Source organism: Triturus cristatus, chromosome 6 (assembly GCF_964204655.1).
Source record: "Triturus cristatus chromosome 6, aTriCri1.1, whole genome shotgun sequence".
NCBI classification, from domain to species: Eukaryota; Metazoa; Chordata; class Amphibia; order Caudata; family Salamandridae; genus Triturus; species Triturus cristatus.
In genome coordinates this window covers 1,848,183,151-1,848,209,593 of record NC_140589.1, presented here as the reverse complement: position 1 = coordinate 1,848,209,593, position 26,443 = coordinate 1,848,183,151, and the positions used below count along the sequence as shown (strand labels likewise).

General features: G+C 47.3%; 1 protein-coding gene across 1 annotated transcript in view; it reads right to left on the bottom strand.

Moving 5' to 3' along the window:
- The window catches only part of GCKR (glucokinase regulator), a 194,815-nt gene that overhangs the window by 20,183 nt on the left and 148,189 nt on the right, over positions 1 to 26,443 (bottom strand). The window contains exons 15-18 of the mRNA XM_085613316.1: positions 16,562 to 16,659; positions 5,205 to 5,288; positions 4,883 to 5,032; positions 2,019 to 2,153 (exon numbers count right to left, since the gene is read on the bottom strand). Of these exons, the coding sequence (XP_085469442.1) occupies positions 2,019 to 2,153; positions 4,883 to 5,032; positions 5,205 to 5,288; positions 16,562 to 16,659 (467 nt within the window). The remainder of the gene's footprint in view (positions 1 to 2,018; positions 2,154 to 4,882; positions 5,033 to 5,204; positions 5,289 to 16,561; positions 16,660 to 26,443) is intronic.

Here is a 26,443-nt window from a genome sequence, read left to right as displayed (position 1 = left end):
GCTTGCATCAGCCACGGACTCAGCTGCAGCATTTCAGGAAACCTGAAAAGACAACAGACTGTAGAGGCTTCCCCTAAATTAACAATAAAAAAAGAGAGAAAAAAAACTCAGCCGTTGCAAAACGGATCTGCAGGCAGTAATGTAAAGACAGAGTCTGTGGTATGTCAGTAACTCTTATGGGGGTTTGGTTAAGGGCATCACTGTGGACGGGTTTGTTTTCTGTGAATGCAAACGGAGAGGACAGGGGTTCAAGTCTCTGAGGCGAGGAGCGTTAGGCTGGGCACCAGAAAGACAAGCGCGCGTGCCTCGCGCTGCAAGTTAAAAAAAAAGAGGCACGTCTGGCGAGTGGTGTGCAATGTGCGCGCACCATGACGAGAGAGGAAAGCCAGGTGGCGCCTCTGTTCGTGATTGTGCGCATAACCGCACGCTTTAAGCCACACAAAAAGCATGTGGTTGGAGTTTTTAAACCCACTTACTAAATATCTCGCTAGTGCAGCGCATGCGCTGGCTCAGGCGAGACCTAAAAAGGAATACGAATAACTGGAATGCGACTCCATCTGGTAGCGAAGGTAAGTAATAAATGCTTTTCGATATATGTTGTATAGGTGCTTACAGGTGAGTGTGTTTATCTGAGAGAGAGAGAGAGTGTTTGAATGTGTCTGTATGTTTAAGCATGTGTGTGTGAGTCAAAGTAAAGGTCAAATGGTATGGGATGTCACTTCCACTACCCCTTTAAATTAGATGATTTGATGGAATATCGTAATCATGCAGACATTTAGCCATATTTGGCATGGTAACAACCCCACTATCCAATTACTTTAGCACGCAATGTTTAAAACCATTTTGAATCACTTTACTGAGACAAATGTCACCTCTGTTCAAGTGTGCGCCTTTCACGCTCTGGCCTTACATGTTTTGTACTTTCTTGCATTTGTTCACAAAAGAGGCCTAGCTGGCAAATGCCAGTGTCAGCATCTAACGTAGGTTTAAACAATTTGCTTTCAAATCTTAACGTTTAGCGCAGTCAAGCACGGCCTGCTTCAGGTGACTTTAGCCCAACCTCCCAGGCAAGGGACGATCCTGGTAAGGATGGAGGAAGGTGCCTCTGACCTTGCTCCCAGCACCACATTTAACATCTTTGCCTGGGTTCTCAGATATGGTCCTAACTGGTTGAACAAATGAAGAGAAGGGGGGAATCAGTTCTGCATTTCTTGTGCATTCTAATGTTCATAACAGAATATTTGTCAAAATTGGTGAAACGAGATTTTTCCTTCACAGAGTAAAAATGTGGCCCGTCATAGTGATTTACTGTGTGAAGGTGATACTGCTTATACCTAGGCCTGATACTGTGGCAGATCCTGCACTAAGGTGGAGGAGCGTCATCCCACTGCTTTCAGTGCAGGGGAAGAAGTGGTGAGCACTTAAGTGCGCAAGACGGTTTGGCCAGCCATCTTGGTCCGGCCAGTCATGCGCACTTTGCATGTACCCCACCAGGCTGTAATATACAGCCTGGTGAGAAACATGCATAGGCTTCCTATACCCGTCTGAGCACGGAACCACGGTGCTCAGTCCAATTACAACACTGCATTGCAGCATTGTGATTGGCTTATGGGAAGCCTGTATGTTTCCTGCTTCCGTTCCGGACTCGTTGGAAGAGAAGTAGAGGAGAGACACGGCCGGCGAAGAGGTAAGTGGCTTATCTTTTCTACTCCCCACCCAGTCACCATCCTCTCCCCCGCTCACCACCCCCGATCTGTGCCAGCTGCCCCTGGCCTCATACATACCCCAATTGTTGTAGGATTCCACCCAAAAAACTAGTATTTAGCAAGATGGATGGCGAGCTGGATCACGGAGGTGGATATTAGGCGTGTGGCCAGCTGTTATTGCTAGAGACGCAAAAAGAAGCTGAGGAACAATCACACTAACAAGAAAGTAATGCAGAGTACACAGAATGATAAGAGAGCTGAAAAAACATATGTGTAGGTGCTTATGAGACACAGAGGGCACTGTGTTGTCACCTGCTCTTTGGTCGATGCTTCTTCTACGTGTTTGGAGGTCTTTGCATCCCTGATCTCGTCGGACAGAACTTCAGTCCCATAGATGGAGCGCAGGAGGGTATCCAGGCAGCGAGTTTGAGATTGTCCAGAAAGCCTCTAAAAGGAATAGGGAAAAAATCAATTTCACAAAGCCATCTTGTTTCAAGAACCTACATGCATAAATGACAGAACTTTATACTTTACACAATATACCCAACATAAGACCAGGGAGAGAGACGGAATTGCTCAATATCACACAGTGTGTCAGAGGACAGCTGTAAAAGTAGAGCATTCCGAAGTGGACAGGTTTAAATAGTATATACTAATCACAGATAGCACCTTGCTACAGCTTTCTCAGGCCAGCATTCAGTGACGAAAGAGGTGAACACCACTTCCACTCTGATATGGGACATAGTGCTGTGTGTGTTAGTGCCAGGCAGAGCTCTGCTTTATCTATGTCAGACTGGCATTTAGTGGTGTTGAAACCACTCTCAGTAGGGCTACAATGGTTACATCTTCTACACAAATCTGGTGTCGAGGTGTGGCAACAGCTCCCAAGTACAGCTCTGTTATATTTATCTCAGACTGGCCTCCATTACCTACAGACACCAGTCTTACATGTAGCTCGGCTGTAGATATCTATCTCAGACTGACATCCAGCACCCAGAGGTGCGGACACCAAGTTACGGAGTAGATCCACTGTATCTATTGCAGACTGATATCCAGTGCCCAGATGTGCAGAAATTACACTTCGGCACAACTCAGCTGGATCTATCTCAAACTGACATTTAGAGGGGAGAGCACCACAATTAGGTACAACTCAGCTGGCTCTATCACAGACTGACATCCAGAAATAAGGACACCACACTTCGGCACAACTCAGCTGGATCCTTCTCAGACTGACATCCAAAGGTGAGGAAACCACTCTTAGACACAGCTCAGCTAGATACATCACAGACTGACATCCAGCAATAAGGACACCACACCTAGGCACAGCTCAGCTGGATCCTCTCAGACTGACTTCAAGAGGTGAGGACACCGCACTTAGGCACAGCTCAGCTGGATCCTCTCAGACCGACATTCAGAGGTGAGGGCACGGCACTTAGGCACAGCTCAGCTGGGTCCTCTCAGACTGACTTCAAGAGGTGAGGACACCGCACTTAGGCATAGCTCAGCTGGATCCTCTCAGATTGACTACAAGAGGTGAGGACACCGCACTGAGGCACAGCTCAGCTGGATCCTCTCAGATTGACATTCAGATGTGAGGACACCGCACTTAGGCACAACTCAGCTGGATCTATATCAGACTTGCATCCAGAGGTGAGGACACCGCACTTAGACACAGCTCAGCTGGATCCTCTCAGATTGACATTCAGAGGTGAGGGCACCATACTTAGGCACAGCTCAGCTGGATCTATATCAGACTGAAATCTAGAGGTGAGGTCAAAACACACATAGGTGCAGCTCATCTGGATCATTATCAGACTGACATCTAGAGGTGAGGTCACCACACATAGGTACAGCTCAGCTGCATCTACCTTAGACTGACATCCAGCATCTAGACGTGAGGACAATGCACTTAGGCACAGCTCGGCTGGATCCATCTCAGACTGACATCCAGCGATAAGGACACCACACTTAGGCACAGCTCAGCTGGATCCTCTCAGACGGACTACAAGAGGGGAGGACACCGCACTTAGGCACAGCTCAGCTGGATCCTCTCAGACTGACATTCAGAGGTGAGGGCACCGTACTTAGGCATAGCTCAGCTGGATCCTCTCAGACTGACATTCAGAGGTGAGGGCACCGCACTTAGGCACAACTCAGCTGGATCTATATCAGACATACATCCAGGGGTGAGGTCAGCACACATAGGTACAGCTCAGCTGCATCTACCTTAGACTGACATCCCGCATCTAGACGTGAGGACAATGCACTTAGGCATAGCTCGGCTGGATCCATCTCAGACTGACATTCAGAGGGGAGGGCACCACACTAACGTACAGCTCTGCTGGATTTTTCTCAGACTGACATCCATAGGTGAAGGCACCACCCTAAGGTAAAGCTTGGCTGGATCGGTCTCAGACTGACATTCAGTACCTAGAGGTGAAGACACCACACAGAATGTGGCACATAATTCATCAGCATAATTTGTGTTCCAGTATAATTTTGTAAACCCAGCCATATAATTTGGACATTCCCGGTTGCATAAGTCCGGTGACCATGCCCAGATCCAATGTCTGTCCCAATGTGCCCTTTGTCTGGCCAACTGGACTGTTTCACGCAAAAAATGCCAAACTCCACCCATTGGTTAATTAACATAGAACTGACCTCAATAAGGAGGTGCGTTGCATCTACCTCCCATTACTGTTTTGTTCACTTCTAGCTCCCTTCCCCTTTTTGGTATATTGTTAATTTATTTCTGTCCTGATCTCCTCTCTCTTTCTCTCTGCTCTGAACACCCCTCCTACTGATCTCTCTTGTCAGCCCTAATTCCTTACCCGCTGTCCGGATCCCTCAAGTATGCCCATATCCCTCCATTCTGCTCTGCTCATTTCTCCCTGCCTTGACCCCTTCTTTCTTCCCTGATCCTTTCTATTAGTCTTTGCCTCTTCCTGCAGTGAAACATGGACATTTGGTAATTGATTAGTTCACATTTGCTACATCCAAATGTACATTTAGAAGTACAGATGTATGCACAGTGCCTCCATAGGTCGATGTCTCCCATATTCTACAACCACTGTCCCTCTGTGAGATCTATTCAAAGCCTGACATTAAATTCATGTATGATGGCCACTTCCCCAGACAGACCTCTGTAATGTACATTTAATAATAGCCTACAGTACCTGCAGGACAGTCACTGCTCTCGTGAAGAGTTTTGTGTTGCTGACCCGGAAGTCCACCATGTAGTTGCGGAACACTTTGCCTTTCAGCACATGAGCTCCAGTGGTCACAGTGTTCAAGATCCACTTTGTGCTCAATTCTCTCTGGAACTTCTGAAAAACCAACGCACAGCAAGACAGACTTAGGAACAAAACTGGATCAGGTATTAATCTGAGCTCCTACATCTGAAGCAACAGTAGAACTACCTCCAAATGAAACCATGCACAACAGCTCTGCAAGTCCTGCTCCCAAAGAAACAGTCAAAGCAGACCCGCATCCACTCACCTGGATAAAGGCCCCCTCGTACTCCAAAAACAGAATAGGCCACGTGATGCTGATGATGCTGGGGAAGAGCTTCTTAAGGGTGGCCTGTGGGGACAAGAAATGAGACAAGTCAGCCTTCCTCCAGGCCTCCTTTGTTTACTCACCATATCCACTTACAGAGGGAGTGCTGTGATGACTAAAGGGACTAGATGCCTGTAGGGGGTGTTAGAAGGATGAAGGGTCTGTGTGCCTGCTCCTGTTGGCTCTCCTAAGTAGCAGTGATGTAGCCAGCTTAGCGGGGAAAGGGTAGCTTTTAGTTTCCCCTACCAACAAGACCATTGCTTGATGGACTGGATAGGTAGGGGCTTGTTGCCAAAATGGACTTGGTGTGTCTGATGGGTAAGGTCGATTGATGGGCATGTCGGAAGTCTGCACTGGAAGGTTCTGCTGAATGTAAGTCGGACTAAAGAGAGGCTGTGGAACAAAGTCAACAGGAGGCTAGTTCCCAGCACTTTCTAGAGTATTTTCCATGGAAGGACTTGTCTGAGAAGCCTCCTACCACCCATGGCAGCCTGGTATCCCAAGAGCCAGACAGATGGACACACGTGGACGTGCAGGCTATACTTCATCATTATGCTGTAAATCAGATGCAGTGCACATCACACAGGTCCTCTTGCCATCACAGCATGCTTAGGAGGAACAGAGCTGAGCAGAGAACAAGAATAAAGGGACAGCAGGCAGAGCAACACCTTTCACTGGAACTAACTCTTGGTACAGAATGCACCTCAGTGGCACGTTTGCACCAACGGGTACAAAAGCGATACAGAGAGAGGCCTCCAGCACTTGGGCGGGAGGTGCATCACATTTAGCACCTGGATGCAAGTGGGCCTCTTGTCGCTGTACCTAGGACAGAAGGCAAGAGATTGTCTTGAATGCAAACTGACTGTGCCCTGCTGTAAGTGCTCATCTTACCTCTATTAGTTAACCAGCTCTCAAGAAAGTGTGCCTTCCTTATATGTTATGGATTTCTTACCTATTCATGTAGAATGAAAATGTAACAAAGTGATAGAAAGATTTCAGTATTTGTAAACACAACAAGTATGATTATGGGAATACTTAGAATATTATTTCACATAAAAAATTTAATATTTGCCTATAGAATTGGATAGTTCTTAACTAGTGAGGTGACAAATGTCTAGACCTGTAACATTTCACTGAATTCTATGTCAGGACCGGAGGCTTCTCAATCTTTACTGCCCAGATCACAGCAGCCAAAGAGTTAAACAAACACTTCCCATCGTACCCTTCCAACCAATCACAGCGTGCATAGCCACGTATCTATTAGTGACTCCAAGATTCCGCTTTCTTTGCTGCTGCCGCCAAGAGTGAAGTCCATCGTGTTCATTGTTTCTTCCTAATACTGTGGTAACTGTTATGTGATTTCGAAAAGGTTGTTAGCAAAATGTTTATAGTATTTACAGTTTAGCGTTTGTGCGTACATTAGTAGTGTATACTTCTGTTTGAGGCGCACGCTCCTCCGCTTAGTCACATAAGGCCATATGTACGAAAGGATTTTGCATTTATTAAGGAATACTTAATTGCCTTTCCATATGTACAAAGGCAGAAATGCGATTTCTACTGGGTAGAAAGCGCATTTTGCGATTCCCTAAATAGGAGATGCAAATAGGGATTTCCTATTTGCCATTTCCCAAGCACATGTACAAAGCATTACCTACATGCAAAATGGGCATTTATGAAATGGTATTACCATCGACAACCATGTGCAATTTTATAAAAAGCAGCCAAAATGCATTTTTTAAAGTGCCATGGCCATGTAGCATGCACATGCCCCTAGGGCATGTTTTTTGGGGGTGCATCAAGGGGGGCCTTGGGCCCAAAGGCCCCCTTGGTTTTGCATTTCCTAATTTGCGATTTCCTGTTATTTTGAAATGCAAAACCATTCATACCTATGGGTCTTTAGGCCCAAGGAATGAATGGTTTAACATTTCCTAAAGAGCGAATTCCTAATAGCGATGCCTACTCTGTAAGAATCGCTATTAGAAAATCTCTATTTTTGTACTTTCCATTTTGCATTTCCTAAATAGGGATTTCGTGGGATTCGCTATTTAGGAAATGTAAAATGGAAATGTCATACTTATGGCCCTTAGTGTTGGGAGGGTTGCGCTTGTCCTGTGGACCAGGTTTGGCTTGAAGCGATCTTCTTTCTGTTTTCAAGATCTCAAGCACATTGAACGCACTTGCGGCCATTCAATGAGAAGTATTATCAGTGCTGGAAACATACCACAGCTTGCAGCTATATCCGACAAGCGCCCACATTAATAGAAAGCTGCCAGACTAATAAATCCTCGGATTTAAAGGTATTTGTTTTGGGACTGTATTGGTGGGCGATTTATAATTTATCATTTTTGGAGCAGCTTTATTGCTATTCTTTTCGTCCAATCAGGTCGTACATAATTATATTAAAGGCTTACCTGAAGAGTGAATTTGGTTTGACTTAATACAGTCACTGTGTTTTTGGGACGCTTGTACACTTTTACCCCTTGTGTATACAAGGTGTATTACAGTGCCTTTTCATTGTCTTTGAGAGTGTTGGTATGGCACGGTCAGAAGCCTCTGGTATGGATGAGTATAAGCCTTATACTGAAGAGGTCAACGACATGGGGAAGAACTGGTGGAGGCAATTAGCAACTCTGTGCAGCAGTTTGTATATGAAGCCTTAGCAGGGGCATTGCAACCCTTCAGTGGTAGCTGAAACGTTATGCACAACACGGGCTTCTGTTTGATGCAGCCTCACAATCCGATAGCCATGCGAGTTGAAGAATCTCAAGGAGGTGAAGCAGAGGCAAGAACCGACAAATGGCCTCAATCTGAAGCTTTTTAGCATGGCGTTTTACAAGCTGGGTGATATAGGGGACGGAAGCAAGGCGAGTCCTTTTACCAAGGTCCTCCAAAACATTTGCCAATCAAAGAAGAGGAAATTGCAATTACTATGGCAGAGGCACCTTCTTTTCTTCCAGCTCATGCTATGGATGTGGCAGATACTGCAGAGGATTCAGGACCGGGAACCAGTTTGAAGCAGGTTGCAACCTAACAGGTAAAACTTATTCTAGTTTAAGAAGTTATCCTGGGGGCCGTATTCAATACTTTCTGTGCAATTGATGTTGAATAACTCATTATGTGTTGGAAACTGTTCAGGGTTTCAAGATAGAGTTTTATGGGTCCCCTGAGCAACAGGCAGCTCCCAGGCAGCTTTTTTACCATTACAAAATGAATTTTATGGATCCCGAAAATCAAAAGCTACTGCACAAGGTGGCGAGATGTCGGACTATTCCTCATCCCACAGGTTTCTGCATTGCTGTTTTGCTTGTGGGCAAATGAGGAGGGGGTTACAGGTTGGTCCTGAATTTAAAGGGAAATCAGTAGTTGGGTTCCACAGACAATTCAAGATGGAGGTAATACATCTTCTAGGCACCTGGGCACCTAGATTGCCACTTGCCAGTGGCCTCCAGTTCCTGCTTGTTCCAGCCTGATTCAGTTGTTGCCATTTTACCAAGTGACACCACCGCTGCCCAGGTTCCCCCCCCCCCAACCCCTGGGTTTTCCCGCTCAACGTTCTTCCCGCCACCAGAAGCCCCGCCCACCAAAGAACCTACTTAATGCAGGTCGTGGCGCTAACGCATCAGTAGGCACCTGGGCACCAAGATTACCACTTGCCAGCGCCCTACAGTTCCTGCTTGTTCTAGATTGATCTAGTTGCTGTCTTTTGGCCAAGTGACAGTCGCTGCCTGGGTATTCCTGTCTGGGTTTTTCCCGCCAACAGAAGCCCCGCCCACCACAGGACCTACTTAATGCAGGCCGCAGCGTGACCTCACAGCAGACACAAGCAGCAGGCGTGTTGTGCCAAAGGCAAGCCAGTCTGTGCCCGACCGTGCTCTTCTGTGCCTGTACAGCACACAGCACCAGGAACCCTGGCCCCATGACCGTCCTGTTGAAACCAGCTGAAATGGCTGTTAGCATCAGCTGAAGCCATTTTGTTTTTGGCAGCCATTTTAGTTAGCCATGTGCTCGCAATGTGGTTTCTCCCTCTTCACTGTTGCCTGCTCTTGAATTTCACTGGATTCATGAATTATAATTAACTCCTTCAGCACTCTGCCAGAGCCTTGCACATGCTCAGAAAGGCCTAGCTTCTAGAATGCACCTGCTCTTAGAGTAACTGTCAGGCTATTTTAACTGATGTCAGCAATATTGTAACTCCTCCCACTCTGTTGACTAAGCGAATCTTATGTATCCTTATATGTAACTAGCTATTCGTGTGCACACTTGTACTGCCTCTTTTTGAGTCTCCCTGCATGCTCAGCGGTAAATACAGTATATAAGACCTGTGATTTCTGTACTCCTTAGACTGTCTCACACAGTGGCCTGAGGGTACTGTATTGACGCAGTCTCCCTCATGTGAGGTTAATAAATTATTATTTTGATATCCCAGCTTCCGTGCCAATCTCTTCTTTGTTGGTTTAAGGACCAGGTGCATCAGTGAACCCCTAAAAAGGTTTTATTTTCTACAATCCAACCCCAAAACAACAGCCGCAACTCAGCCGCCACTACTCCTCCGCCACCCTCTGCGACCTCAACAACACACACCACCAAATAAACTGTTGCTGCCTATCCCCCAGCACCACGGTACGACCTTTCTCCTGCACCCATTGCGGTTTCACCTGCGACACTTCAGACGCCGACACCACCACCTCCAAGCAACAGATGCACGCCATCACCCTGCACCAACTGGTCCACCAGGCTCCTCAATGTCCGATCCCTCTGGAAACACTTCATCAAATCTGAGACCTTCTCAACAGCAACACACTCGACCTTCTCTTTCTGACCGAAACATGTCTCAACCCAGCCTCCAACCCAAACAGTGCCGCAGCCATCCCGCCACCTACAAAATCATACACTAGGACTGAACGCACATACCAGGCGGAGGACTCGCGATCATCTACAAAAACACAATTGACTGCACCATCTCCAAGGACTCAGACACCAACCTCATGGAACACCTCCACGTCAAAATACGAACGGACTACAACATCACAATCCACATTGCAGACTTCATCGCACCCCTATCCATCATATTAACCAAATACATCCTCATCGGGCCCTTAATTTCCACCTGGAAGAGACCATAGACCCCCAACTCCATGGCCCTCCTCTACAGCCTCAGCAACCTCGGGCTCACACAACTCATCCAAAGATCAACCCACACAGCAGGCCACACCCTTGTCCCCTCAATACGTCCATAACCACCTCCACCTTCCTGTCTTGCTGGAAAAATGCAGGAGTCAACGCCCTATTGAAAGAACCAAAAGTGGACCCAACACCATCAGCAGGTACACCAATCTCGCTCCGGCCTTTTCCAGTTGAAGTCATTGAGAAAGCCATCAACACCCAACCCACAGACCACCTAGAACTCCATCAACTCCTAGGCATCTCTCAATCAGGCTTTCACACCAACCACAGCACAGAGAAAGCCCTCATTGCTCCCACCTATGACATTAGAAACATTGTTATCTGAGGAGAAATGGCCGCACTTCTCCCCCTCCACCTCTCCGAAGCTTTCAATATGGTCTCCCGCAAGTCACTCATTAGAAAGCTTCAGCAGGTGGGTATCTGCAGACCAGCCCTCAAGTGGATTATCCTCCTTCCTCATGGACAGAACTCAATGAGTTAGACTTCCTTCCGACACCTCAGAACCCAAGAAACTCATCTACGGAGACCCTCAAGGATCGTTGTTTAGCTCTTCAATGTCTATATGACGCCCCTCGTGGACACCGTCAGAGCCCACGGCATCAACATAGTATCCTGTGCTGATGACACACAGCTCATCCTCTCCCTTACCATCAACCAGCACTGCTAAAGTAAAACTGCGCCAACTACATGAGCAATGTCGCTGCCTGGATGAAAAACAACTGCCTCCAACTCAACACAGACAAAACGGAAGTCCTCATTTTCTGCAACAACCACTCGCCCAGGGAACGCATGCTGACGGTCCTACGAATTTGGCCCCCAACCCACCCCTGCGGACCATGCCAAGAACTTCTACAGCACCCTGGACACCAACCTCTCCATGAGCAGACGGATCAATGCTGTTGCATCATCATGCTTACGCATCTTGTGAATGCTACACTAGATTTTAAAGTGGATTCCACTGACCACCAGACGAAAGGTCACTCAGACTCTTATCACAAGTAGACATGATTATGGAAATTCCCTCTACATTGGAATACGAGCCCATGCCCTATGCAGACTCCAATCTACCTAGAACACCGCCACTAGACTCATCCTGAAAATCCCGTGAAATAACCACATCTCTCCACACCCGAACAATCTCCACTGGCTCCCAGTCCAGGAAAGATCTAAGTTCAAGCTACTTACCCACACCTAAAAAGCTCTCAATGGTCCACCTTACCTCAATCACCGCCTCAACTTCTACAAACCCACCAGACACCTTCGATCTGCGTCCCAGGCAAGAACAAACCTCCATTGCATCAAGAAGATCAGAAGCGGAGGACACTCCTTTTCATACCTCACAGCCAAGACCTGGAACGACCTCCCAAAACACCTCGGAACCTCCCCCTCCCTCATGGACTTTCAATGGAATGTCAAGAAAAGGCTCTTCCATACAAAACAGGAATGATCTCCTCCTCCTCCCCCCTCAGACCTGCCCAACCCAGCACTTGGATAACCTCACAGGTGATCAGCCGTGCTCTACAAATTCACATAACATAACATCTCAGAGATCCGCTTCAGGAGAATAATTGGATGGTTCATTTAGAACTCTCAAGATGCCGATCTAAGCACTCCAATCTTTGCTCCTCACAAGAGATTTCTGCAGTTTCAGTGGTGAGACCTCTGGTATGAGCAGGTCATTCTCCATTCTGGCCTACCCTCGGTATCAAGATCATGAAGCTGATTGTGGAAACTTTGAGAGCCGGGGGAGTTTGGCTCATTGTCTAAATAGACAATTTACTATGGCTCAGGGCAGAATGCAGTTAATGACCCATCTGATCTTGGAGGTATATCTGTTGCAGGATTTGGGGTTTGTGGTGAAAGGAGAAGAAGTCTGCATTGCTTCTGTTATAATGTATGGCATTCCTGGGGCTTCAAGTCAATTCAGTGACGGCTCCACTATTGTTGCAAACCTTGACGATGAGGGACATATAAAAAGAGATATGTCTTGCTTTGAGCAGATAGATGGTATTGTTGAGATTAGTGGCCAGAACTGTGGGCCTCCAGGCATCGTCCATTCAGGCCATTTTTCCAGGGCCCTTACATTACACGGCCCTTCAGTGTGTCAGGTTTCTTCTTCCGGTCCACTCCTGTTGAGAGAAAGGGCATCCCCAAGGATTGATGGGCTATGAATGATGGGATGGCTTCAACCTATATGGGTTTGTCATTGGAGTGTATAGCCATAATAATAGCTATTTATGGCCAACCTAATCATATGCTCCGACAAGTCCACCATGGTGCAACAATGAGGAATCCATAGGATGGCCAGCCACAGTAATTGCCTGAAGGGTCCACCCAGGTGTTGCAGGAGAAACCCACAGAAATGGGCATCATGCACCAGCCTATACTGAGACTCAGTGGCTCCAGGCAGAAAGAATAACAGTCAATGACAGTAATGAGGCTCAGTGGCACCAAGAAGTGACAAGTCGCAATGATCTCAGGCTATAGGCTATAATTAACACCAATGGCTGCAGGCTACAATGAACCAAAGTTGCATCCGATAATAAGAAACCTCACTGTCCCAAACAGTAATGATCCTCGGTATCCTCAAGCAGTAAGGTTCATCAATTGCCATAATCTGTAATGAATATTAACCTCAAACAGCATGGAATATTAATGGCTCTATGTAGTAATGATAATCAGCGGACCAGACGGTAATGATTTTCATTGGCCGCAGACAGTAATGATTATCAACACCACGGGAAGTAATGAATTTCAGTGGCCCCAGGCAGTAATGAGCCCTCTATACTTGAGAGGAGAATTTCTCTTACTGACATGCTGCAAGATGGATAGTCACTCTGTGCCTGTACAAGGAGAATAATGCAGCAGTTTTCAGTCTCTCTGTTATGATGATACAGGATTACATGAAAGTGCCAGTGTGACAGATTGTCAGGCTGCACCAACTGTACCAGGACACAGAAGAAGTGGTCTGCTCTTGCTGCAAGTATGGTTCTAGAGAGCTACAGCCTGAATTGGTTCTTGTTCTGATATGGTACTCGCAGGGTATAGCATGCTACCCATGCCACTGAGGAGCTGCGGTGCCACAGACAGCCATCAATAATACACCGAAAGCACAAAACCACTGTACCGCTCTACGTGCAGATTCTTTTATTTTTTTTAGTTTTATATAGCGCGAACTAGACCCGAGACATCGAGTTTCAGAGCGCTTTACATGAGCACCAGTTTAGTTACAGATGGACACATTCATTTTTGTTAGGCATGGGGAGATTAAGTGATTTGCCCAGAATCACAGGATGTTGAGCGTTGTTGCCAAGACTCGAACCCTGTTCCTCAGCTTCGAGGTTGACCGCTCTAACCGTAAGGCTACATCCTCTCCCCATTTCAAAGAAATGTTCAAGAAAAGGAAAAACTCCATATGTCATGACTGACAGTTACAGTCAACCAATTGCTGATGAATGTGAGCCTATCAAAAATAACTTCCATTTTCACAATTTGATTGCTTGGGCTTTGCCATGCTCTCTGTGTAGACTGCAGCAAAGTGAATGGCACAAGTACCACTAGGCAAAACTTTAAAAAGTTATAATTATTACTTTGCTCAATTTCTCGGTTTGTACAAACACTTTTGATAGTATCTATTTTGTGATAATTCTAAATGAAAGCTAACTCTTAGACCTGGCACCTTTTGCCGTGATTTCCATTTGCTTTTTGCTTCTGCCTCCTGTTTTTAGACTGTAAGCTGGACTTAATTTTTTTCTGTTTTTTTGACTCTGGGCACTTTACCACTGCTGTCCAGTGCTAAAGTGCAAGTGCTCCCTAAGTAAAAGGTAATAGTAATTGGTTTGTCCATGATTGGCGTCTTTAATTTCTTTAAGTCCCTAGTAAAGTGCACTATGCGTGCCCAGGGCCTGTATATTAAATGCTACCAGTGGACCTGCAGAACTAATTGTGTCACCTCCATGGGTAGCCCTGTAAACATGTCTCAGGCCTGCCACTGAAGTGTCTGTATGTGCAGTTTTAAACTGCCATTTCAACCTGGCAAGTGCACCCACGTGCCAGGCCCAAACTTTCCCTTATATAACATATAGGTCACCCAAAAGGTAGGCTCAAGGAAACCCCATGGCCAGGGTGCAGAGTATTTAAAAGGTAGGACATGTTTTACATGTCCTAATAGTGGAAAACTGATACATTTGTATTTCACTATTGCAAAGCCTATCTCTCCTATTGGGTAACATGGGGATTGCCTTAAAATATCTTTTAAGTGTAATTTCCCATTGGGAGCAGATTGAGATTTGGAGTTTGGGGTCTCTGAACTCACAATTTAAAAATACATATTTTTATGAAGTTAGTTTTTAAATTGTGTGGCCTTCCAGAGCTAGAGTGGTGGGAGGAGTTGTCACAAGCACCTGAATTGTGCAGAGCCTATTTTCACACAAAGCTGTCTCCACCCCCCTGTAGTGTGTCTGGCACCAGAGCAGGGAATGGCAGAATCTTGTGCACAATAAAGTCTTTCCTTTGTAGTTTGCCAACTTCAAAAACAGAAAGGGGTATAAGTATTGGACCTCTGACTCTTTCAAATCAGAACAGTTCTGGACTAAAGGACATTCTGATAGGAAGAAGAGCTGGATGCTGTAGGAGGAGCTGCCACTCTGCCTGTTTATTTGCTGCTTCAGTCCTCGGAGTGAAAAGACTGAACTTTACTTTCTGCATCCTGCTTTTCAAGTTTCTCTAAGGGCTTGAGTTAAGCTTGCCTCCTGTTGGAAGTCTCAGGGCTATCAAAGACTCCATCCACATCTTGTTACCAGCATTGGGATTTTTCTGTTGCGAGTCCTACTTTGCCAAGTGGTGCCAAAACCAGTCCTGGGCCCTTGCAACTGAGTGGTTGTGCTATAAACTCAAGAAAAGCAAACTCGGCGCCACTGCCTGCACCAAAGCCATGGTTACTGCTCTTAAGGAGCACAACGCATCGTCCAAAACGACTTCGCAGCCTGGCTTCACCAACGACATCGCTTCACGCCGTCATCGACACAGCTGCCTGCACCGAAGTGGAGAGCACCACTTGTGAACGATGTACCGCCTCGATGACATCGCAGCCCCTGGTGTACCGATGAAAGCGCCATCGGCTCTGACTTAGTTTCTGACGCTGCTGCCTCCACCATGGCTGACGGCAACGCTTGTGGATAGCACGATGCATTGCCCCATCTCACACTGCAGACCCGGGTCTGCTGACGACAGTGCTTCAGCACCGATGCTGCTGCTTGCACTGAAGCCGTGGTCACTGCTTGTGAAGATCACAACACATGGACTGCCACAAAATTGCAGCCCCAGTCCCACTGACGGCAGTGCTCCTGACCTCCCCATCAATCCTCAGCGTGTGCGACTCCAAGGCTTCAACGACTTCTGGTCAACTTTTGGGACCGACGCCTGCCGACGCAGCCTCATCTTCGGATTTCATGACAAGGTCCCCCAGTCCTCTTCACTTCCAAAGGTACTGTTTTGTGGGTCCTCCTAACGCTGTATCACTGAACTGTTGGATTTGTGTTGGTCATGACGCTGTGATAGCCCCAGTTGGCGCTGTCAACCTCAAGAAACTATATTTATGAGATATTCCTGCATAATTAATATCTTTACTTGTGTATGTTGAATTTTTATCTTTTTGGTCTTGTGTTACTCAGATAAAGAGTGTGTGTATGGTGTGTGTGGTGTGTGTGTGCGTGTGTGTGTGTACAAATACTTTACACATTACCTCTGGCATAAGCCTGACTGCTCTGTGCCAAGCTACCAAGGGTGTGAGCAGGGGTTATCTTAAGCTGTGTGACTCCCTTACCATGACTAGAGTGAGGATCCCTACTTGGACAGGGAGCAAGCCACTGCCAACTAGAGACCCCATTTCTAACACTAACCATCTTTTGATTCTGCATTGTTGACACAGATAGGTTCCGACTTAAAGTATAGCGCTAATGCTGTTAATCCTGCACAACTACACCAGTCTGTATTTTCACATTCTTGTTTTAGGATGTAATCTCTGTCCACCTCCAAGACTGAGAGTGGAGAAAGAAGAGATGGGCATCATAAAGAACCACAAGAAGGAAGGACCCGACCACATATCACCTTACCGGGAGGTACTGTCCTGCAGTAGCATGAGAGATAGCTTGGACGTTGGATGTCTTCTCCTTGACTAGCAAGGTAAGCTTCTCAACACTGGCAAGTTCATCTGAAGGAAAACAAGAGGTAGACTGTTATCAGTTATGGATGGAGCGACAGAGGAGCACCCGCAGTAATGCAGTGGTTACAGGCAGCCACAGTGTGCCCTCTATGGACTCCCCCCAGGAGCGACACTCCCCCAGGAGTGACAGAGGAGCACCCGCAGTAATGCAGTGGTTACAGGCAGCCACGGTATGCCCTCTACGAACTCCCCCCAGGAGCGATAGAGGAGCACCCGCAGTAATGCAGTGGTTACAGGCAGTCACGGTATGCCCTCTACGGACTCCCCCAGGAGCGATAGAGGAGCACCCGCAGTAATGCAGTGGTTACAGGCAGTCATGGTATAGCCTCTATGGATTCCCCCCAGGAGCGATGGAGGGGACCCACAGTAATGCAGTGGTTAGAGGAAGCCACGGTATGCCCTCTATGATCTCCCCCACCCCCCGAAGCAACGGAGGAGCACCCGCAATAATGCAGTGGTTACAGGCAGCCATGGTATGCCCTCTACGGACTCCCCCCAGGAGTGACAGAGGAGCACCCGTAGTAATGCAGTGGTTACAAACAGCCACGGTATGCCGTCTACGGACTCCCCCCAGGAGCGACAGAGGAGCACTTGCAGTAATGCAGTGGTTACAGGCAGCCACAATGTGCCCTCTATGGACTTCCCCCAGGAGCGACAGAAGCACCCGCAATAATGCAGTGGTTACAGGCAGACACGGTATGCCCTCTATGGACTGCCCCCAGGAGCGACAGAAGCACCCGCAATAATGCAGTGGTTACAGGCAGACACGGTATGCCCTCTACGGATTCCACCCAGGAGCGACAGAGGAGCACCCGCAGTAATGCAGTGGTTACAGGCAGCCACGGTATGCCCTCTACGGACTCCCCCCAGGTGCGACAGAGGAGCACCCGCAGTAATGCAGTGGTTACAGGCAGCCACAATGTGCCCTCTATGGACTGCCCCCAGGAGCGACAGAGAAGCACCAGCAGTAATGCAGTGGCCATCGGCAGCCACAGTGTGCCCTCTATGGACACCCCCCCCCACCCAAGGAGCGATAGAGGAGCACCCGCAGCAATGCAGGGGTTAGGGGCAGCCACAGTATGCTCTCCCGCAGTAATGCAGTGGTTACAGACAGCCACAGTATCCTCTCATTGGACTCCCCCCCCCACACCCCCCAGGAGCGACAGAGGAGCTCTTGCAGTAATGCAGTGGTTAGAGGCAGCTACACTGTATTTTTTAGAGGATCCACCCAGGAGCAACCAAGGTGCAAACCACAGGAACACATTAGTTACAACCAGTTGGTTTTTGTGGTGCATAGATTTCATCCAGGAGCGACAGGGTGGAACCCACATAGCAGGTATTAGGAGCACCAAAGGGTAACAGTGCTAATGTGAGAGTCATGCTGTTTAAGTAATATTAGGTGAGATGAGGGAGGGAGGACGGACAGGAGTGAGAGGAAGGTGAAGGCACAGGGGTTCTGATCCTAAGACCCAATAGGCCAAAACAGGAAAGAGGCTACAGGAAGACAACCTTGCCCACTCTGCCCTTCAAGTGGATGCCCATGGCATGAGTGGGTACTCTGGGAGGGGAAGTTTAACAGCCAAAGGAGGTGAATCAATGGGAGGGAGATGACGCTCTGGATGGAGCGAGCCGGGGGCAGAGGTTTGGGGAGGGGCAGATGAGACCCAGGACACTAACAAACTGTGGAGGTCTAGGCCGATTATAGTAATCAACACCTGGAAATGAAGGAGCAAAACACAACTAACTCAAACCCTGTCTTTCAAAACAAATATGCAATTATCAGTAGCAAGGGCTTCATATCAAAATCGGACAAATGTCACCGAAGTGGGAAGGTATGTCAGAAAACACAGGAACAGAGATCAATTCCATAGGTTCAAAGTTTTCCCAATTGATTTGTTTGCTCTTTGAAATGTCTCACTGCACTATTCTATCATTACAGTTAATAGTCTAGATATTCAGTTGACGCAAGCATCAAGGAGGTGTATACAGTACCCTAAAATGCCAAAGGTATCAAAGACATACATAGAAAATTACTTCCGATATTTTCAGTTTCTTTAAAAAAATACTTATTAACTGATAGTGAGAACACTAATGAAAACCTAGATTCTTCCTACCCACACAGAAATTATTACCAGGAGGCTAAGTGACAAGGAGTCCAGTTCTTTGGATGGAACATGTAGCGATTAACAGATTAAAAATCCTCAGGATATTCAGAATGAACACCCTGAGGGGCTATAGTGGAGGACAATAATCTAATTACAGGTACAGCTAATAATGTCAGCTCCAGTGTACTTGGATTTAGTACCCTGAGGAGAATTTAAGTCAAATTTCAGAGCTTGAGTCTTCTGCAACCATTAGTTGGCCCAAAATATATAGGGCTTTCAAAGAAAGGTGAGTATTGTGTTCCTAACATCTGGGGATTTGCCCCCTCTCCCACAGTAATACAGTTGTTAGAGGCAGCCATGGTATACCCTCTACAGACTCCTCCCTGCAGCGACAAAAAAGCACTTTCAGTATTGCAGTGGTTATGGGCAGCCAGGGTGTACCCTCTATGGACACCCCCCCCCCCCCCCATGAGTGACAGAGGAGCACCCACAATAATGCAGTGGTTAGAGGCAGCCAGACTGTATGTTTTAGAGGATCCACCCAGGGGCGACAGAGGAGCAACCAACAGGAGTACACTGATTAAAGGCAGACGGGGTATATGTGTTTTGGAGACCACTTATGCGTGACCTGGGAGCATATTTGAGAGACAGGCTAGGTGGGCACTGACCCCTAAACTGGGGGTATGTCCAGGGCCCACATTTCGGGGTTGAAATTCCACCACCTGACACAGCCACAGGTGAGTTTTCAAAAACATTTTTTCTCCCCCTGGGACTTCTACCAAGACTGAGGCAGCCATTTTGAGATAGACATCTCTGCCTCCACGATGGAGGATTAAAAGGTGACAGGAATGCCACCACCATAGCAGTAGAAAGAAGTTACATCAGAAAAAACTCTCAACCTGTTTGACAAGTATGCTCTGCAGGGGGTTCCCTACTGGCTATCCCTCACTACAGAATGAGTATGAAGAAAGTTGGACTTTAGGGTCTCCATGGGCAAATGTACACTCCAATACACCTGACAATCTCCAGCAAACATTCACAAATTATGTGTTCCATCAAACATTGCAGTAAGTGTCTCCACAATGTCACAGTTTGGAGCCAAAGATCCGTGAGCTGTGGTTTCTCCCATACAGGTACTACTGCCTTCACACTTCCTATAACACAATGTGACATCACTTTTCACACTCCATAACAGAACATAACAACATCATATAGAACATATCAAAACATTGAGACAGAATGTGATCCAACATACATCATGTGAGAAAGTGGCTCTTTTGCATGGTTAGCCCCACACGTTTTGCCTGGTTTTGATGCGGTTTCAAATGTAGTGCACATGGTCCCTGCCAACCAGGTCCCTTGTGCCAGTTCTCCTTCCCTAAAAACAAATCCCTAATTGGCATTTCTGCCCTCTGTAAGTCCCTAGTAGAGGGTACTCCAAGTACCTAGGGCCTGGGAGCTGAAGAGGGTCTCCTGGGACCCCCAACCCCCCCGCCCACTGGGATCATGCCACTGCCCTTGCAGCTTGCATGCCCCTGTGAGGGAGAAAACAACACACATGGCATCTTACCTGGGTGAAATGCCAGCCAGCACTACCTGTAGGTGTAGGTAAATCACCCCTCTAGCAGACCTTACAGCTCCAAGGCAGGGTGCACTATACAACAGGTGAGGGCATATTCACATGAGGAGATATGTCACTACAATATTGGGGCCCATTTTCCTAATATTGTCAGTGCCAAGTAAGCACATCATGGGCAGAGGTGTCATGCCTCTTTCCCCAGGATGGGCCACTGCTCAAAGAGGGGAGCTTCAAAGGCCTGCCATCCTTGTAATGCACTAGCAGCAGATGGCAGTCTCTGATTCACACACCCACTTTGGGCGGGAAAGCTGGCAGGAAAAATTCGAAAGAATAGGAGTTGTGCCCCCTCTGCCAACCCCAACCTCAGGTGGGGGAGGCGAAGTGAAACACACCTTTCAGTCCCCACCCTCTTGAAGATGGGGAGACCCCTCGAAATAGAGCTAGGTCCATGCTGTGTAGTCACCCCAAGTGATTTGCCCATTGGCTCTACCTGCTACTCCCCTAAAACACTGCCTATATTTAGTATTTAGGGGGCTCCCCAGACCTATAACTCAGATCTGAGATGACCTAAGAAGAAAGAAGACGACCATGCAGAGAAGACTAAAGACGACAACTGTCTTGGCCCTAGCCCTAGCCATACTAGTCTGTCTCCAGCATCTGCGAACCTGTGACCTGTCTTGCAGCCAGCAACCTCTGAAACCCATGGGAGGACTGCTGCCTCCGAAAAAGACTCCAATCTGCCGTAGACAGCGGACCTGTCCTGAAGAAGCCCACTCCAAGAACTCTGGATCCAGGCAGATCCACATCTCCTGCCCATTCTGCACCCGACGCCCATGGCCCGAGTCTGTGTGGCTCACTTTTATAGTGAAGTCTCCCTTGTGATCCTGACCTCGTGTCCAGCATTGGCTGACCTCACCTGCCGTCCACAATGGCGCCTGCATTGTGAATCCAGAGGCTTCCCCCGACCGTCTCCGGCAAGAAGACTCTTGCGTCGAAGCCCCTGGGACTTGGTGAACTGAACCGACGGTTCCCCTTCTACCCCGTATGACCCACTACATCCCCGCTTACCTCGGCTGTCATTGGTCTTCCTCCTGCAACCTCCGGTGCCACACCTGCAGCCTCTTTGTCAAAAGAAGAATCCCTAGTTGAAAAGCATTGGGTGTCAAGGTTCTGTCAAGGTACCTGAGTCGATTGAGCCTTTTCCACAGGAGCCGATGCTTGATCTCCACTCCACCACTCCGCTACCGCGAGCTCAGAGGCTCACGAGCAGCAGAGAGGGGGAAAGGGGAATTGGACAGAAAAGAGAGACAACACTGCGTCTTCTTCCTGGACTGGACTCGGACCTTGTCTTCCGATTCCTGCAACGAGAGTTACTTAACAACAATTCTTACCACTAGCTCTACACAGAAATTACATTGACCTCTAACCAACTATACCTGTCCTGACACTGTGTTTGGCCGCTCTCTGCTTGGGTTGATACCTTCTAGTGGGTGAGTAGTGGAGTTGAAAGGTGGGTACCACTCCTGCAAATAGAAACATATGTAAACCTGATCTACCTCATATTCCTTCCACACCTCCTCCCCTAGAAGTCCGTCGTTACCTGTCTTTTACTAGAAGGTTGAGTTATGTTCAAGTCAATGTTCACTAATTCTCTTTCTTCTACTTCCAGAGCGAGGCAGAAACATTAGGTTGAAAGTTCAATTCATATATGTATATATATATATATTATATATGCTATGCTGCTTCTCTTGCAAGGTCTCTCTTAGTTCTTACTTGTTTCTTGCGACTACTTTCTCTCTAGTCTTTCCTTCTAAAGATGTTCTGGAGCTCAGTGGATTTTTTAGAGATAGCGCTTCTTTATTCTCTCAATAAGTTGATAGAAAGTCACAAGCCCTTTGTGGAATCCGGAGTCCACGAGATATAGGAAGAAATCAGCACTTACTTCTCTGAAGGGGAAGTTCGAGAATTGATTCTACCTTCTTCTTGTCCGTCGAGATGTGGTAGAACAGGAAAGGATTTGGACTCTTCACCTCAAGCTGTGACTAAAAACTAACTGTACTCCTGAAGAGAGTGAGCAAATAACTGGAACCCAAATGACATGGGACTGGGAAGGAACCTTAGGGGAAGTTGGCTCTATTCAGAACTAACTGTCAGAATCTTGACGGGAATTGCTTCAGACGAAATACGGAGCGATAGGAAACTCCGTCTAGTCAAACCAATTTTGACGGTTGAAGTGCGCCGCGCTGAGGACGCGCTCGCGCACTTCAGATACTGAGAAAAGACTACACCGCTGCATGAACCTAACAATAGCTGGAAAACAGATGTGCCAGCCAGCGGCCATCTTGAGGGGGGTGTGTACCTGAATCCTAAGCGCTAAAGGATCGCAAGAAGGCAGCAAGCGATCGTACTGAAATCTTTCTACGCCTTCCTACCCAACGACCAGCCTGACTCCTAGAGTGTATGCAAAATGTCGGAAATCTGGCTGCGCCCACCACAGCCCTGACAGTACCTCCCACCAAAACCCCCTCCCTAACCCTTTTGGGCTTAGTGGGGTGTGTGCGGTGAAAATCTCTCAGCAAACGGGAAGCATGGATATTGGATTGGGGCTCCCAAGATCTCTCTTCTGGACCACAACCCTTCCAATCTACGAGATAGAAAATTTCCCCTCCTTGAACTCTTGAGTCGAGTATTCTTTTCACCTCAAATTCCTCCTGCCCTTGTACCAAAACGGGAGAAGGAGAATTCCTGTACCTAACCCCTTTTGGACTGCACTGAAGCAAGGAGACATGAAAAACTGGATGTATCCTCAACCTAGGAGGAAGTCTTAACTTCACACTGACTGGATTCACCATTCTGTCTACCTGAAAGGGACCCATGTACCTCGGCTGAAACTTTCTGTTTCCCTTCAAACGTAAATTTCTAGTAGACAACCAGACTAGATCTCCCTTCTTGTAAACAGGATTGGGACGTCTCTTCTTATCAGCCTGCTTCTTGTAAGAAATCTTAGCCTGTGACAGATTTCTAGTAGCTAATTGATAGGCCTTATGTAAATCCTGAACCACAGTCTCCACAGCAGGAACATCACTAGCCTCCTTGTCTACCCAAACGTTAGGATGACGACCAGAATTTAAATAAAACGGAGAGAAACCTGTGGAGGCATGCTCAGCATTGTTATAAGCGAACTCTGCCGCCCAAATCAGGTCAGGCCAATCTCCCTCCTGGTCCATCAAGAATAGGCGCAGGAACTGCTCCAGCTCCTGATTCACTCTCTCGGTCTGTCCATCAGTCTCAGGATGGAAACTGGAAGACAGACGAGAGTCTACACCCAATCTTTTCAAAAAGGATCTCCAAAAGTGAGAGACAAACTGAGGACCCCTGTCAGAGATAACAACCTTGGGGATTCCGTGGGCCTTGACAATGTGCTGTGTGAACAGTTTGGAAAGCTGGGTAGCATTGGGGAGGGCCTTTAAAGGGATAAAGTGACTCATCTTAGAAAATAGGTCCACCACCACCCAAATGACAGATAATCCCACACTGGAAGGTAGATCCACTATGAAATCCATTGAAATAGTATGCCATGGGTACGGGGCTGGGGGCAATGGCTGCAAAAACCCTTGGGGAGCCCTTCTAAGAGTTTTTCCCTTGATACAAGGCTCGCAAGTAGCTACATACTGCCGCACCTGAGCTTCCATTGCAGGCCACCAAAACTCTCTTCGAATCAGTTCTGTAGTTTTCTTCACTCCCTTGTGCCCGGCCAGCATATTGTCATGAAAGTGTTCAATGATTTGTTCTTGCAGCTCCCGACTAGGCACGAACAACTTGTCTTGGTAAACGGGTCTTCCATCCTTGACTTGATATTCTTCCCCTTTTGCCGTCCAGTCTCTAACTTCTTCCAAAGATCGCAAGTTTGGTAACTTCTGCTCTATTTCGGAGTAGGAGAGTGTTCCTATTATCCGTTCAGCTGGAATTATGACTCCTTTTTCTGCAGTCTTGTTGTCAGCGCTCACATTTAGGCGAGATAAGGCATCCGCCTTCCCATTTGCCGATCCAGGTTTGTAAGTTAAAACAAAGTCGTAATCTGCAAAAAATAAAGACCATCTCAATTGGCGTGGGGTCAAGGTACGGGCAGATTTCAAAAACTGGAGATTCCGATGATCAGTAAATACGGTCACCACATGCCTTGCTCCCAGCAAATAATGTCTCCATTCAGTGAAGGCATCCTTGACTGCCAACAGTTCCTTATCCGCAATGGGATAATTGATTTCAGCCGCAGACAACTTCCTAGAGCGAAAAGCTACTGGATGTAGCTGACCGGTCTGCTTATGTCGCTGGGACAAAACCCCTCCGATGGCCAAATCGGAGGCATCTGCTTCCACAAAAAATGGTTCTCCCGGATCCGGGTGGAGTAAGATTGGAGATGATACAAAGATTTTCTTGAGCTCGTTAAATGCTAATTCCGTTTCGGCATTCCACTCAAATTTGGTCTTCTTCCTCAATAATCTCGTAAGAGGACAAACTCGTTCAGAAAAGTTGATGATAAATCGCCTATAAAAATTGGCGAATCCAAGGAAACTCTGTACCTCCTTTACAGTACGCGGAGAGGGCCACTCCTTGATTGCTCGCACCTTAGACTCATCCATGGAAACTCCATCCGAGGACAACACAAATCCCAAAAACTCAACTTGAGTCGTATGAAAAACACACTTCTCCAGTTTGACAAAAAGTTGATTTTCAAGCAATTTCTTAAGTATGGATCTGACGTGCTGGATATGTTCTTCCTCGCTGGCAGAGAATATGAGGATATCATCTATGTAAACCACTGCGAAGCGATCTAAAAATTCTCGCAGAACATCGTTCAAAAAATGCTGGAATGCTGCTGGAGCATTGCATAAGCCAAATGGCATGACTTGGTACTCAAATAAACCTAAACGAGTGCGAAAGGCGGTTTTCCACTCTTCGCCTTCTGCCATACGTACCAAATGGTAAGCCCCTCTCAAATCCAATTTTGAGTAAACTTTCGCTCCTTTCACCTGGTCTAACAGCTCCGAGATCAAGGGAAGCGGATAACGGTTCTTCTTGGTTACCAAGTTAAGGGCGCGATAGTCTATGCAAGTCCTTAATTGGCCATCTTTCTTGGGGATAAAAAAAAGTGGGGACGAAACTGGAGACTGGGAGGGGCGAATGAATCCGTTGGCCAGGTATCTGTTCAGATATTCCTTGAGATGGGCATTTTCCGCTTCAGACAATGCATAAATCCGACTACAGGGAAGGGAGGCTCCTGGCTCAAGCTCGATTCGACAGTCGTACTCCCGATGAGGCGGCAAACGTTCAGCCTCTCTTTCGTCGAACACGGAGGCCAGATCTTCGTATTCAAGGGGAATTTCTTGGGTGTCAAGCGCACAGATAGTCTTGGGGAAGCTTGCTAAAAGTTGGGATTGTGAAACTTCTGGTGAATCTGGAATCGTGTGAAAGCAATGACGTAGACAATACTCTGAGTTCATGCAAATCGAACGTCTGGCCCAATCAATTTGCGGATTATGCTCAGTGAGCCAAGGCAGACCCAAAATCAGCTGAAATTGTGGAGCGTCGATCAGACTAAATTGCAAGGAACTAAGATGTTGTCCGGGTCCACTCAACAGGATCTTCTCCGTATCATACACAATAGGACCGGAGGACAAGCTCGTTCCGTCCACTGCGCGAACCGGCTCCGGCCTTTCTTTTCTCAAAAAGGTGATTCCGAGAGACTTGGCAAAACCTATGTCGCAAAAATTTCCAGTTGCCCCAGAGTCAATCATGACAGAAATCCCATCCTTGATCCGTCCTCCAAATCTTATTTGCACAGAAATGATCAAATGTGGCGCCGAAGATTGCAAGGTATTTGCCACTAACTTTGGTTCTGGAGTTGACTGTTCCTTCGCTTCCACCAGGGCAACCCCTTCTACTGGTGGAGCCGATCTTTTAACCCAAAATTGTTCTTGGGCCTCTTAGTACACTCCCGCACAAAATGACCAGAGTTCCCACAGTACATGCACAACTTGCCCAATCGTCTCTTCTCCCTTTCTTCCTTCGACAGTGGCCCTCTTACAGA